Source organism: Rhinichthys klamathensis, unplaced genomic scaffold (genome assembly GCF_029890125.1).
Source record: "Rhinichthys klamathensis goyatoka isolate OS25496 unplaced genomic scaffold, OSU_Roscu_1.1 h1tg000072l_1, whole genome shotgun sequence".
NCBI lineage: Eukaryota > Metazoa > Chordata > Actinopteri > Cypriniformes > Leuciscidae > Rhinichthys > Rhinichthys klamathensis.
Window position 1 is genome coordinate 1,919,146 of NW_026606615.1, and position 15,980 is coordinate 1,935,125.

The 15,980-nt window shown below is 37.9% G+C and overlaps 1 protein-coding gene across 4 annotated transcripts in view; it reads left to right on the top strand.

Annotated features, from left to right (window-relative positions):
- The window catches only part of anapc1 (anaphase promoting complex subunit 1), a 115,789-nt gene that overhangs the window by 297 nt on the left and 99,512 nt on the right, over nucleotides 1-15,980 (top strand). For 3 of the 4 annotated variants that reach the window (XR_008807103.1, XM_056250657.1, XM_056250658.1), the window contains exons 2-14: nucleotides 953-1,189; nucleotides 2,889-3,044; nucleotides 3,771-3,813; nucleotides 3,992-4,092; nucleotides 4,764-4,846; nucleotides 4,970-5,043; nucleotides 7,519-7,661; nucleotides 8,798-9,021; nucleotides 9,588-9,797; nucleotides 9,892-9,987; nucleotides 10,128-10,218; nucleotides 10,799-10,864; nucleotides 15,048-15,185. Coding sequence is in view for 3 of the 4 variants with exons in the window: in XM_056250657.1 (XP_056106632.1) it covers nucleotides 977-1,189; nucleotides 2,889-3,044; nucleotides 3,771-3,813; nucleotides 3,992-4,092; nucleotides 4,764-4,846; nucleotides 4,970-5,043; nucleotides 7,519-7,661; nucleotides 8,798-9,021; nucleotides 9,588-9,797; nucleotides 9,892-9,987; nucleotides 10,128-10,218; nucleotides 10,799-10,864; nucleotides 15,048-15,185 (1,638 nt within the window). In the remaining variant the exon portion in view is untranslated. The remainder of the gene's footprint in view (nucleotides 1-952; nucleotides 1,190-2,888; nucleotides 3,045-3,770; nucleotides 3,814-3,991; nucleotides 4,093-4,763; nucleotides 4,847-4,969; nucleotides 5,044-7,518; nucleotides 7,662-8,797; nucleotides 9,022-9,587; nucleotides 9,798-9,891; nucleotides 9,988-10,127; nucleotides 10,219-10,798; nucleotides 10,865-15,047; nucleotides 15,186-15,980) is intronic. The other variant, XM_056250659.1, reaches the window with a different exon arrangement.

The window sequence follows — 15,980 nt, forward strand, 5'->3', positions numbered from 1 at the left end:
TTCCTCTAAACACTGTTACACGTTACAAGCAAAAACAAAAGATAAGAGGTCATTTGCAGTGTAATTGAGGAATTTACTAAAGGAATTCCCCAGAATTCATTAAGTAATGAATTAATCGCATGCCGTAACAAATGTAACTGTCACTGATACATAACAACTGCAGTAAATGTTTTATTTTTGTCTGCAGCTGATGAAATTTTGCTTTGTGTGGTGATTTTAGGTGGACAGCTGACAGTGCATGAAATATACTGATAGATTGACAGACAGATGTTGGATGGAAAGAAATATTATATGTGTGTGTTCTGTGCTGATAGATAGACAGACAGAACGATGGATAGATAGATAGACAGACAGACAGCAATGGATAGATAAAACAATAGATAGAACTATAGACAGATAGAATGATAGATAGATTACATATGCGTATGTCTGCTAGATAGATAGATTGATAGGTGGATATATGCACAGATGTTTTGTCATATAAACTGAAAGAAAGACATGTATAGACAGATGGACAGTTATTATATAATGCTGGCTTACTATTATATTAAGTATAATACAATTATAATGCAATTTCAAAGATATATATATATATATATATATTATCTAATGTTACAACATATAAGTTCTCGCACAACCTTGTTCATTTGGTTGTGTTTTGGATGTTTATGCTGTTTTTCACAAAAAATGCACATTCAGTCACCTATTTTTTATGTGCTTCATTGAGCACTGAGTCATATTTTGTGAAAAACAGCAGCAATGTCAAAATTAACAAATAAACATGTGCTCAAAAAGGTGTTTTTGAAAAGATGTTTGAGATATTATATGTTGTATAATATATGATACAAATGGGGTCATCAATAATGCAGACTTAATTTGCTGCCAAACATAAATGTCAACCCATTCTGTATCAATAACACAGTTTTTTTTTCTATGTCCTTGTGTTTCACAGAAATAATGCTGATATTGGGAACTCATGTCGCACATCTATGAAGAGAGAGCCACAATGATAGCCGCAGGCGAATTGCAGTCGTTTGTCCCATTTGGTCGTGAGCACTGCAAAAATCACCCGAATGCCGTGAATCTCCAGCTGCGGCAGCTCCAGCCGGCCTCTGAGCTCTGGTCCTCTGACGGGGCGGCTGGGCTCGTGGGATCCCTTCAGGAGGTCACTCTACAGGAGCGAGAGAAGGTAGTTTTTCTCATATGACTCTTTGTTCTGTGGAACACCAAAGAGATGTTTTGCACTGCCCTTTTTCCTTAAAGTGAAAGCAAACTTTTGTTAATTAAAATACTAAATGTTTTCTAGGGTTAGTTCACCCAAAAATTTTAATTCTGTCATTAATTACTCACCTTCACGTCTTTTCAAACCTGTAAGACTTTCGTTCAACTTCGGAACACAAATGAAGATTGTTTTGATGTTATATCGGAGAGATTTTTGTCCCTATATTGACCGCTACACAACTACCACTTTGACGTTTTGACTTTTGACTTTAAGTTCATAAAGAGATCGTAAAACTAATCCATATGAATTGAGCAGTTTAGTCAATTTTCTGAAGAGTCTCGTAGGGCTGTAGTCAACCAAAGAAATCCTTAGTCGACCAAAGTCCTGTCCTGCGCAACGATCAGTCGACTAAAAATAAAAAATTTGAATAAACATTTATTAAACAATTGTCATAGAGCATTTATAAAACAACAACGAAAAACATAAATAATACATAAAACTATAATAATAATACAATTCTTTGAAAATTAAGTGATTTTTTTAACTGCAAAGTGAGGAGCTCTGTCCTAGGTCTATAGTGACAGTCACAATCGTGCACCTGACCACACCACACGCTACAAAAAATATAACTGCTAAAACTGCCAAATAATGAAAAAAGCTTTTGTTTATACAGGCTGTATATTCTTCTTTACTTTCAAAGCTATGGGTTAACTTTTGTCCAGCCGATCTAGGCGTTTTAAAACAAACACACAAAAAACCCAAATAGCCTATAAAACAATCCTAATAATAATAGGCTGTATAGTAGGAAGGCATATAGGTTTATTTTCGTTTTGTTACATTATTTAGGCTATTTTCAAATGTCAAATGTACAAACAAAAACAAAAGAAAACACAATCTATTGAGTCAGCATAATAAAGGCGTTAAAGGGCCTGCTCACATATCGCGTCTTTTGCGCGCTCAAGTTCGTTATTTCAAATGTAGGCGCACGTTATGCGCGCTCATAATGGAAGCGACGCTGTCGCGGTGCGACGCGCTCGTTTTTTCCAAGCGCGTCCGCGCCGCAGCAGCAGTGCAGCCAGCCACATGTGCGGTTCCCGAGTGTTTTACGTGGTGCGCTAAACTGTGGCGCTGAAAATAGCCTAAATTACAGCATTTAAAGTTGGGGATAAAACCATTGATAAAACATTGGCTAATTATATTTAGAATGCAGTAATATATAACTGCTTATAAAGGAATACATTTCAAGGAGTAAATCAATGAAAATTTCTTTCTATAAAAAAAAAAAAAAAAAAATGCAACTGGTCGACCAATGAGAATGTCAGTCGACCAATTAGTCGACTAAACGACTAAAGTTGACAGCCCTAGAGTCTCGATCACTTTATATGATGAACGGTTTTAATTTAGGCTTTTATTCACATATAAACATTGATCAGAGAACATAAACAGAAGCTCAACCGAACCTGATGCGTAACACGAGAATGAACCTCATTGGTTCAATGAATGGACAGAAATTGCTCAGATTTAATCAAAAAAGATCTTCGTTTTTGTTCCAAAGACGAACGAAAGTCTTACAGGTTTGGAACGACATGAGGGTGAGTAATTAATGCCAGAGTTTTAATTTTTTGGTGAACTATCCCTTTAAGTGTGATTATGGTGTGATTGGCAGGAGCGCTGGCGGCTGAGGAAGGGAACTGCTCCTGATGAGGTTGAATATGAGGAGGAGCTGTATGTGGCTGGAAACATGGTCATATGGAGTCGTGGCAGTAAGAATCAAGCCTCATATGTGTACAAGGCCTTCACGGTGGACAGCCCAGTTCAGCAGGTACTATCTAACGTGTGCTAGACCTTTTCTCAGAATAAAGCTCACTTTTCCAAGCCAATCCTGGGTAAAGTGAGAAAATATAATAATTACCGTTTGGTATTTTTTATGTAAAACAATCGATTCTATACACTACCATTTAAAAGTTTAGGGTTGGTAAGGTTTGTTTATATTTTTGACCAAAGTCTCTTCTGCTAGACAAGGCTGCATTTATGTGATCCAAAAACAGCTGAAGAAATCCAATAATATTGTGAAACATTTTTACAATTTAAAATAAGTGTTTTCTACTGTAATATGTTTTATTCATGTGATCAAATCATTACTCCAGTCTTCAGTGTCACACGATCCCTCAGAAATCATTCTAATATGATGATTTGCTGCTCAAGAAACATTTCTGATTATTATCAATGTTGAAAACAGTTGTGCTGCTTCATATTTCAGAGGAAACTGACAGATTTTTTTTTCAGGATTCTTTGATAAATAGAAACGCCATTTATTTGAAATAGAAATCTTTTGTAACCTTATAACTATCACTTTTGATCAGTTTAATACATCCTTGCTGAATAAAAGTACCCCCCCCCCCCAACAAACAAACCTACTGACACCAGTGAACGGTAGTGTATAGACATTTTAGAAGTGCCCAAATACTTTTTGGGGCTGGTGTATTAAGAATCACTTTTCATAGTTTTTATAATTCAGTATAATATAATTTCACTTATTGTTTTATAGGCTCTATGGTGTCATTTCACCGTTCCTCAGTCTAAAAAAGATGGTAAGAATTTTATAATTTTGTGTTGTTATATTATTGTTGCCACACAAGCGAAAACATTTTTTGCTTATTATTTATATATTACTTTATTGCATTTTAAATGCTTAATTGCTTCAGTAGCAAGTATACGATGTTGGGTCTTTTTAGTTGTCGAGTGATCATTTTTCCTCATAATCTCCAGTAAAGGATGTTGTGGAGCAGACGGTGTGTATTGTCCAGAGTACCTGTGTGAACGTTCACAGCATGAGTGGCAAAGACTTCATATCTCCACTCCCCTTCCAGGTCAGAATGCTTAATGTCTGTGTCTGTTGGGTTTCTCCACAGTACATCTATGTCTAAAAACAATTGACAGAGGCCTTGCTCACAAATCTGGTTTAAATGGCTGTATCAGCCCTGTGTGTTTGCAGCAGAGCCTTTGTCACGGGCAGAACGTTTGGGATTTATTCAGCCTGACTGTCTTTTTTAGCTCAGTGACTGATTATGTGTGGTAGTTGTCCATTTCATGAGGCATAATGGGTTATTTGGCACGCAGACAGGAAAGGGGGGCGGTTTTGGTTTTAGTAACAGTATTTAGACAGCGCAAATTTACAGTTTTGACTAATGCTGGCTTTATTTTACTCAAGCATATTCTGGCATGTTTTCCCAGAGGCTTTTTCTAAAATTTTCAGACTTATGCGTTCAAATGGGCATAAGGGAAATGGGACTGGAACTGGGAGCCTGAAACTTTTGCATTGCACAATGCATTTTTCCATTTTTCATTTGTTTGTAAAAATGTCTAGATTGAATACAAGCAATACAGCATTGAATACTCTGCTATTGTAAATATAGTTGTTGCTTAGTAACAATGCCCTTTTTCTGTCTATAATCCTTGCATAAATACTATTTTCCATCAGCTGAAAAGTTGTAATGTTCCGTCTTTCTCTTGATCGACTGTTACTGGGTTTCGTTTGTAGGTCTCCGCTCTCTGGTCAACAAAGTTTGGTCTGCTTTTGGAGCGCAAAAATATTACAGTTGACGTCCCCATGAGCCCCATCAGGTATTTATTGATTTATTTATGTTTCAACATGCAGAGTGTTAGTACTGTAAGTGCTTATATTTGAGCGTTGTAAAAGAATGCTTGTTTGAATATGGTGTTAAGTGATTTGAATCTTGTTATCAGGGAACCTCTCCCGACCCTGTTCAGCATGCTGCATCCCTTAGATGAAATCGCTCCTGTTGTTTGTAAGTCCAGCGGTAAGACAGATACTTTATTAGTGTTATTTTAGTATTTTTTATGACTTATATGATTTATTAATATTTTAAATTAGTTTTTAGTACTTCAACTTCAAACTTCAACTTATTTTATTTCAGTTAGTTGCCAAAGACAACTATTTTATTTTATAACAATAACAGCACGAAGGAATGTTTAAGATTTGGCAATCATTTGCATTTTTGTTGTTTTTTAAATGTTGGTGCAATTATTAATTATTTTCCACTATGACACACAAAGTCTCATGGTTTCGCACTTGTGTTCTCCGTGTTCCTCTGTCTTGGAACTTATCCATTTAAGCCATATTTAAGAAGACCATTTATTAAATTAACATTTATTGGATTAATGTTGAGACCCATGGTCTAAAATTACCTACCTGTCAATGGCAAGTGATATGAAATATTTCTTTACAGTGGCCATGAAGCTATATTTAGTATTATTTAAATTAATGACATTTTGTTCTAATTACAGTTATATATTGAGATTGAGTAATAGTGTTTCTTGCATATTAGGGCGTTTTTACATCTGGTCACTTCATGCATTTTTATTGATCGTATAGTTTTACAATTTGTAAAAACTGTTCCATTTACACTTGGCCTCATAAATGTATTTCCACAAAATAAATAAAAATCTGATCTTCAGTTTCTGTTCACGTCAACAAAAGCAACAGATATGAGCTGCATTTAATTTATTACTACCTAATTTCAAGATCAGAGACTGCAATAAGAGAGAGCGGTATCAGCACTGGTAAGATAATTTAGTCTCATAATAATTTAGCATTTTTAATGAAGAGGATTGCGTTGAGATTCAGAATGCGACGCCGAACATTTTCATTTGAGCCAGTCTGCTCGTCTGCTGAGGCTACTCTCGTCTGTGGTATCATGCGTGTTGCAGTAGCGTTGTCACATCTATTTTATTTTTTTACAATTTTGGGAGGAATGAAATTAATAGATGTGGCTTCAACAACCAGATGCATTTACACTTGTCCAGTTTCACTTCAGAATGCATCTTAAACCACCTCCTAAAGTGGTGTGAGTAGCTGCGTTTACATGGACACTTATAATCGGATTGACGACTTGTTTCAGATTATCATCCATGGACGACTGGTTTTGGGCGCGGGGTTTTACTGCGTGATCAATATAAGCAGCACGGCAAAACGGTTCATGCTCATCGTCTCCAAATCATGACCAGAGACGGATAAATATTAAGTCTGCTGTTTAAAACAAATAAAGAACCAATAGAGGAGAATAGTTATGCGCGAACAGCGGCATATTCGTGCAGTGTGCGCATGTCAAAAAATCAATTCCGATTTGAATCTTGTGACATATAAACGCGCACATCAACCCGATTACTTTATTTATCGTTCATGTAAACACCATGTTCGGATTCATCAATAGGATTGATTTCATTCCGATTGAACCATGTAAACGCAGATCGTTTCGGAGGGCATTTACACCTGGTCTTTTCACGATCGGATAGCATACATTTGGCACTTGGAAAGTGTTAGTTTTGGACACCATTGAATTAAAGGTGCTCTATGTAACTTTTCTACTAAAATGAATCCTTTTTTTATTGCCTGTGTGTGAAGGGGTTGTAATCACACATTAAAATGATCCACTTGTCGAGTTTTGCTATTACCTCTGAAGGCCAGTATTCCTATTTCTATGTGAAGTCTCCGGGTCGGATTTACAGCGAAATCCAACGGATGTGACGTGCATGCGCGCTCCCGAGCCTCTCTCCTTATATACAGTCTATTGTAGGTCAGGGAGTTACGCCCGGTTAAAGGCGCACGTTTTTCGGCTTATATCTCAGTCAATCTTTGATCAATATTCCCAAGACTCTAATCGTTCGTAGTGCTGGACGGGGCCTTTCGAACGAGCCCACCCCCGAGGTCCAACTCGCCCGGCTCCCCGAGATATAGCAGTTAGAAATCGGGGGTCCCAGCGAACGGCGATCCGGTAGGGGGCATCCCCGAGGCCCGCCACTCTAGCTTCGGGCAAGGGTTCCCCTGGGACCTCCTCCCCCGAATTTGAGCTCTCTGGGTCTTTGCGTTCCAGAGATACGAGCGATTTTCTTCTGAGATCGTGACGTCACCGGCGTCCGCAATTTTGCAGCTCGCCCGATGGTTTTCTGCTAATATCTCCGCGAAAACACCACCAAAAACTATGGAACTTATATGGTTCTTTTCAGCTCGACTAGATGATCCCAACGAGCTCGGTGCTCGCCGAATCCGTCTAGTATTCGCCGAGATATTTGCGTAATAGACGGTATTGTCTATGAGTTCGAGCACGAGCGCTCTTGTAAAATTTGGTTGCAATCTGAAACATCACCACTAGAGGCCGCTAAAAGTTACGTAGAGCACCTTTAACTCTATAATAATGACACTGATGTATTGTCAATCTCTGACTTCAGAATATGTCATATGTTGATGCTCTTGTTGTTCCCACTCATTGGTTCAGGTCTGTTTGAGGCCCGACTCCAGTATTTTTCAGACAGCGCTCAGAGAGTGGTGTTCACTTGCCTCAAGCCCTCCATTATCATGACGTACGACACGCAGCAGTGCACACACACCGTCTGGACCCTACGGAAAGTCACACCTGAGGTATGGTTGCTTCATGCAGTCATAATGAAATATCCTGTTTTCATGTTTTTTTGTTAATGGTTAGAGGATGACATCATTATTAGAACTGGTCAATGTTCTAACGTTTGAGATTAAAAATGTTAAAAAAGTTATGTTTTGTTTTGAATCTTACCTTTCATGGAGTGTGTAATATAGCTGCTTGATCATGTAAATGGTCTCTCTGCAAAGTTTTAAAGATCAAAGTGCACAACAAATAAAGTTATTGTCTCCTAAAAGAAAGAATTCATTCTAAAACTCCTGAAACGAGTCGTCAGCAATTTCAGTCTCACTTCCTGTTACAATTGTCTGTCTTCATTGGCCGCCTGCAAACAACGTCTACTTTGACCCGCCCTCAAACACTGTAGTTGTAGCTGAGACTGGAAGAGTTTGGTTCGTGTTGTTTATGTCGAGAAGATGCTTTTTTTCTTCGCCGAGGATCCACTTTGCATGCACTTCCAAAGCCCATTGTTACTGTTCGTATCATTCTGTATCAAGTGCTGAGGAAGATTCGGAGCTGAAATTCAGATATGGTTATACGCGTTTTGTTTCTAACATGCCCTGTAACTGTAAGTGGTTGACCAGTCACAACATACTTGGCCATCTGACCAATCAGAGCAGAGTAGAATGAGAAATGAGGTGCAATGTGTTTTTTTTACCTTAGTTGCATGTACACCTATTGTAGGAGACCTCCAAAGCAAAATGAGGAACCTTTAAAGTAGCATAATAGGGGCACATTATCCGTGTTAAATATCTTTAATCCAGTCAAACCATTTACCTAATCTTGTCTAAAGACTGGATTGAATAAGATCACCAGCACTGGTGTTTATTTAGATTTTTTACCAATGGGTAATATAAAGTAAATTAAAGTGAAGTAATTGGGAATCTTGAAGCAAATGTCATTGAAGCAAAATATCACTAATTAGCAGCAAATCACACCATAATGTTAATGAGAAAACTACCCGAGCACTACTGTGGTACTAATAAAAATAATCTTTAATAGATATTTAATTTTTTTTTCCTTAAAAGAGGAATTTTGTGCATGAACTTAATGTGCTACATTTTAAAAAAAAAGTGATTAACATCTACACCTGTTCTGCATGTTCTTGTGGTTTTTGCAGGAGCAGACCACAGTGTTGAAGTGTCCAGACCAGCCCGGGCCGGTTCAAACTCCCAATACAAACCCCAGCTTCCTCAGCACCCACCTGAGAAACGTGAACCGGCTGGACTCGCCCGCCTCGCCCCTGCACTGCCCCGCTCTGCACAACCAGAGCCGAATTCCTGCCTCTCCGGCCCTGCACTCTCGAGTTCACTCGCCTAGCATTTCAAACATGGCTGCTCTCAGGTATGTCTACACATGGGGAAACACCACACTACTCATGCCTTTTCTATGGTATGTTTATTGTACACAGTTTATGTAAATGTTATGTAGGCAGTAGAAGATTTTTACGCAAAAATGATTCATATACACTACTAGGGCAGTAAAAAAAATGTTTTTTTTTGCAGCAAGCATGCATTAAATTGATCAGAAGTGACAGTAAAGGCATTTATAATGTTACAAAAGATTTCAGTTAAATGTTGTTCTTTTGAACTGTTTATCAAAGAGAAAATGTCACATTTTTCAGAAAAATATTTTTTCAGCATTGACAATAATAAGAAATGTTTCTTGAGCACCAAATCAGCATATTTGAATTATTTTACATTATTGTAATATTTTACAATATTACTGTTTTTACTTTATTTTTTATCAAATAAATATGAGACTTTTTTCAAAAACAAAAAGTCATACCGACCAAACATTTTTAAATGCTAGTGTAAATATGAAATATAAATGAATATAATAAAAGTTAAGAAAGAAATATACAAAATGGGTAAATGTGCTCTTTTGGTTTCTCTTTAATTTTACATCAGTCGGGCTCACTCCCCTGGCATCGCCGTGCCCTCTTTCTCTGGAACTCAGCGTTTCAACATGTCCTGCCACACCCCGTCCCCGCGTGGCCACAGCATCCTGGCCTCTCCCAACAGCACCCTGAACGACACGGCCCTGCTGCCTGAGATGGAGCCCATTCTGCCAGACCTCTGCATCGAGCAACTGTGGACAGAAACCAGCGCCATCTCCAGGTCCGCTGAGTTTTGTTACGCCGTGTTTATAAGCCGAGAGCATGAAGTCACTGTTGATGTTTGTCCTGAAGTCAGTGTTGTGTCCATGTTACAGGGAGAAAGGCTGCCAGGCCTCTAAAGTCTTCATCACCTCTGATCTGTGTGAGAACAGGTACCTGTGCTTCTTGGTCGAGTCCCACCAGCAGCTCAGGTGAATGTGTGTCTTATTTATTTATTTATTTTGCTTCTACAATAATGGGAAAGACTGATTTGCTTTCTTGTTATTTAACTATATTAAAGCTCTAGTGCTTCTAATCTTAAACTACATTATCTCTTGTGTGCTATTTGCAGGTGTGTAAAATTTCTTGAGAGCAATGAAACTTCTCAACTGATATTTGCATCAGTAACTGTTATCACCGCAAAAGATGCCGCCCCTCTTGAGGTGAGTATTTGAATTAGAGGACTATGGATGTGGGCATTGCATTCAAAAATGGAGGCAAATGCGATCTCTCAGTTGATTTTAAGGAAGTTGCAGAAATTCAAATTGCGACATTTTAATTTAAATTACGAGGTCAAAAAAAGTAACAAAACAAATGCATGGATGTATCGTTCACAATAAGATTAATAATAAAGTGAACTTGAAATGAACACCGTAACGAGTTTCGTAATAGACTTTTCTGCTATTATTGTGCATAATTCATCTGTGCTATTTGGAAGTTAAGTTACTGAAAGTTAATCATGTTTCTTGTTGGTTAATGTTAACTAATAGACAAACACCCACTTTTCAACATCTGATAAATTAGAAAATCAATGTAAAATGGGTTGCAAATGCCGTTTCTGTGTAGAGTCACATTTCACCTAATTCATTGTGATCAGATCTGGCTGCTTCTCATGATGAACAATAAATAAATAAAAAACACTTAATGCAAGTAAATCTTGAATGTCAGTTGTAAGTGTCATTGTCATTTTGCTGTCGTCATCATCAGGACCTAAATTTCCTCTTGTTCTTCATTTCTTGAAAGGACATTCATGCTATGCTGGTGCTTGAGGCCAATGGAAGTCTGGTGTTGTACACAGGAGTCACACGGGTGAGGCTTGATTGCATCTGCGGTTTTCACCTCTGAAATGACTATTAGTGGCCTGAATCATTTTTCCACTTTCAGCTCTTTTGTTCGGAGATGTCTGAGTCTGTAATATGCAGTGTGTCCTCCATGCATAGTTCTCTTTTTTTTTTATTAAAAAAGCCAAAGGCATCTGTGTTTTACAATTTGCATTCAAAGCCTAGTGTTGAGTCTAATACATCATCTCATTCCATCATGTTCCCCACCAATCACCAGAGATTTGAAAATTGGTTTCAGGTGAGTCACTCATATCTGGATGAGAGATTGTCATTAGTGCCGGAGAGAATGCAGTGATTCTTTGCAGACACACAGGCATGTCTGTTTATACTGTTAGATTCATACAATTTATTAATGTCATTAAATGATACTTACAGATGTATGCATGATTGATGTATAAAAAGCCTCTTTCTCTCCAGCACTGATGATAATGTGTGTTTCAGATGTGGATGACTCACCTCTAACCAATTTTCTAGGTCTAGTTCTCTAGAGATTGTTTGAAAATATGATTGATCAAGGTGATCTATCCAACTGAATACAAAGCCTGTATCCCAATGCTCTCCAATGTTATTATTCTTATAGTTATATTATATAGTATGTGATGGTGATCTGTCCTATAATGCACGCATGCACACAAGCACACACACACACACACACACACACACACATTAATTTTTATTATATAGGACAGATCACCATCACGTACCATATATTAAGACCAATAACACTGGATAGTGGGATGCAGCTTTTGTATTCTGTTGAATGTCACCTTGATCAATCAAATTTTCAGCCAATCACTAGAGAGCTAGACCTGGAAAATACTAGGTTTCAGGATCTGTAGTATCTAGAGACACTTTTATCTTGCAGTAGCATGTCATTATACTTTCCATCACATGTGTCAAACACAAGGCCCGTGGGCCAAAACCGACCCGCCAGCTCATTTCATGCGGCCCATAAGTTAATTTCTAAAAAAAAAACTTGAACGAAATGTCTCAGTTAGTGCTGCCCAGTCAATCAGTTACCGCTTTTCTTGTGAGTAATAACCCTTCAAACGTATCACACATGTATGCAGAACGTTCAGTGCACGACGTGACGTGACGAACTGCTAAATTCATATCTGCTTTTGCTCTTTGGTCTCCGCTGAGTAAAGGCCCGTTCACACTAAGGACAATAACTCTAACGATAGCAGAGTCCACACCACAACTATAACGATAATGTCACAAAGTCATTGGAATCCATTTCAGAATGATTTTTTCCAGCCAATCAGAATCCATCCTGCTTTAAAGAACTTGAGAATTTAAAGAGGCAGACCACAAAACTGCAGTGCCCTAATAATAAACAAAGATATTGTGCGCTGGTGTGGATGTTAATATAGTTATTGTTATCTTTAATAGTTATCTTTCTTGGTGTGAACGGGCCTTAAGAGATAGACTTGCTCAGCACTTGTCATAAATCACAATTGTTTGTTATCTTCAATTACACAAATGTACTAGTAAAAACATTCATAGTTCGTGAAATACACAACAATGTCTTTGGAAGCGACAATAATCGAAAAAATAACCTTTCAAACATGCTTTTTTTTAAATGTCAAACACGTTGTGTAGTAGCTATAAAGTTTACTCTTCTTCTCCCACTTGATCGGCCACTAATTTTTATCTTTAGGTTGAGGTGGATGAATTTATGTGTTGTAAATCCAACTGGCTCTGACTTTGTCACTGTATTGTGTTTACACAAACATGTCGGCACACATAGCCCACTATAGGTTACCGATCAACTAACTTGGTCATAAAAGTATTTACGGTAAATAAGGAAATAAAAATGATGCATCAGACATGGCGAAGTTTCAAGTGACGAACGAACATCCAGATGCCGCTCACGCTGCTGAGAGCGACGTTTAGATGAATATGTAAATATGTGCTGCGCGCTTTCCTCTCAATAACAAAATAAAATAAACACACAAAAATTCTGTGGTGAGAAAACAGCAGTTAAGAAAGCATCTGATCATAGCGATGTGGATATGTCTGCACCAGCTCTGCATTTCACAGGTATCATGATGACAGATTGAAATTACACTGTCATGATGGTTTGATTATAAAGTATATTTGAGACTATATATATATATATATATATATATATATACACTCACCGGCCACTTTATTAGGTACACCTGTCCAACTGCTCGTTAACACTTAATTTCTAAGCAGCCAATCACATGGCGGCAACTCAGTGCATTTAGGCATGTAGACATGGTCAAGACAATCTCCTGCAGTTCAAACCAAGCATCAGTATGGGGAAGAAAGTTGATTTGAGTGACTTTGAACGTGGCATGATTGTTGGTGCCAGAAGGGCTGGTCTGAGTATTTCAGAAACTGCTAATCTACTGGGATTTTCACGCACAACCATCTCTAGGGTTTACAGAGAATGGTCCGAAAAAGAAAAAACATCCAGTGAGCGGCAGTTCTGTGGGCGGAAATGCCTTGTTGATGCCAGAGGTCAGAGGAGAATGGCCAGACTGGTTCGAGCTGATAGAAGGGCAACAGTGACTGAAATAACCACTCGTTACAACCGAGGTATGCAGCAAAGCATTTGTGAAGCCACAACACGCACAACCTTGAGGCGGATGGGCTACAACAGCAGAAGACTCCACCGGGTACCACTCATCTCCACTACAAATAGGAAAAAGAGGCTACAATTTGCAAGAGCTCACCAAAATTGAACAGTTGAAGACTGGAAAAATGTTGCCTGGTCTGATGAGTCTCGATTTCTGTTGAGACATTCAGATGTTAGAGTCAGAATTTGGCGTAAACAGAATGAGAACATGGAACCATCATGCCTTGTTACCACTGTGCAGGCTGGTGGTGGTGGTGTAATGGTGTGGGGGATGTTTTCCTGGCACACTTTAGGCCCCTTAGTGCCAATTGGGCATCGTTTAAATGCCACGGCCTACCTGAGCATTGTTTCTGACCATGTCCATCCCTTTATGGCCACCATGTACCCATCCTCTGATGGCTACTTCCACCATGTCACAAAGCTCTAATCATTTCAAATTGGTTTCTTGAACATGACAATGAGTTCACTGTACTAAAATGGCCTCCACAGTCACCAGATCTCAACCCAATAGAGCATCTTTGGGATGTGGTTGAACGGGAGATTCGCATCATGGATGTGCAGCCGACAAATCTGCGGCAACTGTGTGATGCCATCATGTCAATATGGACCAAACTCCCTGAGGAATGCTTCCAGCACCTTGTTGAATCTATGCCACGAAGAATTGAGGCGGTTCTGAAGGCAAAAGGGGGTCCAACCCGTTACTAGCATGGGGTACCTAATAAAGTGGCCGGTGAGTGTATATATGTGTGTATATATATATATATATATATATATATATATATATATATATATATATATATATATATATATATATATATATATATATATATATATGACTATGAGACTATAGTTTGAATTAACCCCTTTTCTTTGCATGACAAATTGACATTACAATACAGAATAGCTCTTTTGGCATTATCCTGAACATTTGTATAAGCATTAATTTCATGTGTCATTGAACAGAAAGAGAGGGCATGCGTAAACGTCACATCCTTTGGATTTTCTTGGCAAAAACATCTTTCACATAAAAATCAGTCTACAGGCTTTCAGATAACCTAGGAAGTCGACGAAGGTCTCGATTTTAAGTTTTGTTACAAGCTGTTCATACATTGGCAATAAAACGCAATTAATACATGAAAAATCTTACATATAGCCTTTAATAAAATCAAAGGTCTGTTTAAAAATTACCGTTATAAAACCAAGGCATAAACATATGGACTTTGTTTAATATCTAAAAAAGTTTACATTGGCAATTTTAGCAAGGCCCTGCAGTAAATAAAATGATTTGAGCACAAACTTAATATTTGTTACATAATATGTTTAAAGAAAATTGATAAATTGAGACTAAAATAAAAACAAAAATTAGAAGTATAATGAGTGATGAAATTTTAAAGGTACACATAAGCTGAGTTTGACACCTCTGCTTTATATACATAAACAGAATTGTTATTCTCATTACCGACAAAGTAATTCAGTTTTAAACCTTTTGTAATACAAAACCGTCCAGTTTTTAAGCTAATAATCATGACTATTTTACTTCCAGGTCAGCAAAGTGTTTGTCCCTGGCCTTCTGTCTCCTAGCTTCAGTGTGCAGAACCACCAGCTGCAGTTAATCACTCCTCTGGAGAACATCAGCACCCCCGCCAGGGCCACAGTTCAGCATATGAGCCGACTGGAGGAGGTACTGCAATGTGCTTATTGAGGGAGTGTGTGTGTGTGTTATATTGTAGCCAATTAGTGACACACTAATTGAGTCATATATGTAAGACAAGACCACATTCTTGGAGGACTCTTGATATTATGTCCTAATGCTAATGGCCTTCTCCACTTTGTTCTTACAAATGAATCAATATCAGTATTAAATCACAGTAATATGGCCCGCTCTGTTATTTTTGCTCTTAAACAACAAAAACAACTTGGCCCACAACATGAGGCTGGTTTGATGATCTAATTTCGTGAAACGGAGATCAAGTAGCCTATGTGATTGATAGAATGCTTAGTAATTATTAATCATACCAAATGTAAGTGTATTTAATTATGACTGTTGTTTTAGACCATTTAACATGAAGTATTACACCATTGATAAAAGCTTCTGCAAATGTCCCCTAAAGCACAAACAGCATTTTATTTTGTTCACTTTAACTCCTGAGAACTACAGATGTACTCAGGGCAGATGATGTACTTATATGTACTAATAACGGTAAAGAAAGCAGCCACAAATACCTTTTTTAGTAATATTTTCAATGCCTTTTTTGATAGGAAAGTGAATGTTAAAGTGCCCCTATTATGTTATTTTAAAGGTTCCTTATTTTGTTTTTGAGGTTTACATTCAGGAAAAAAAAACACTTTAATTTTCTCATAATACACATTGCAGCATCACCGCTTTTCTCTCAGTGTCTAAAACGGTTTGATATCGAATTCAGTCTCTCTAAATCCCTCCCTTTCGAATTCGCAATCATGTGTTCTCTGTGTATTG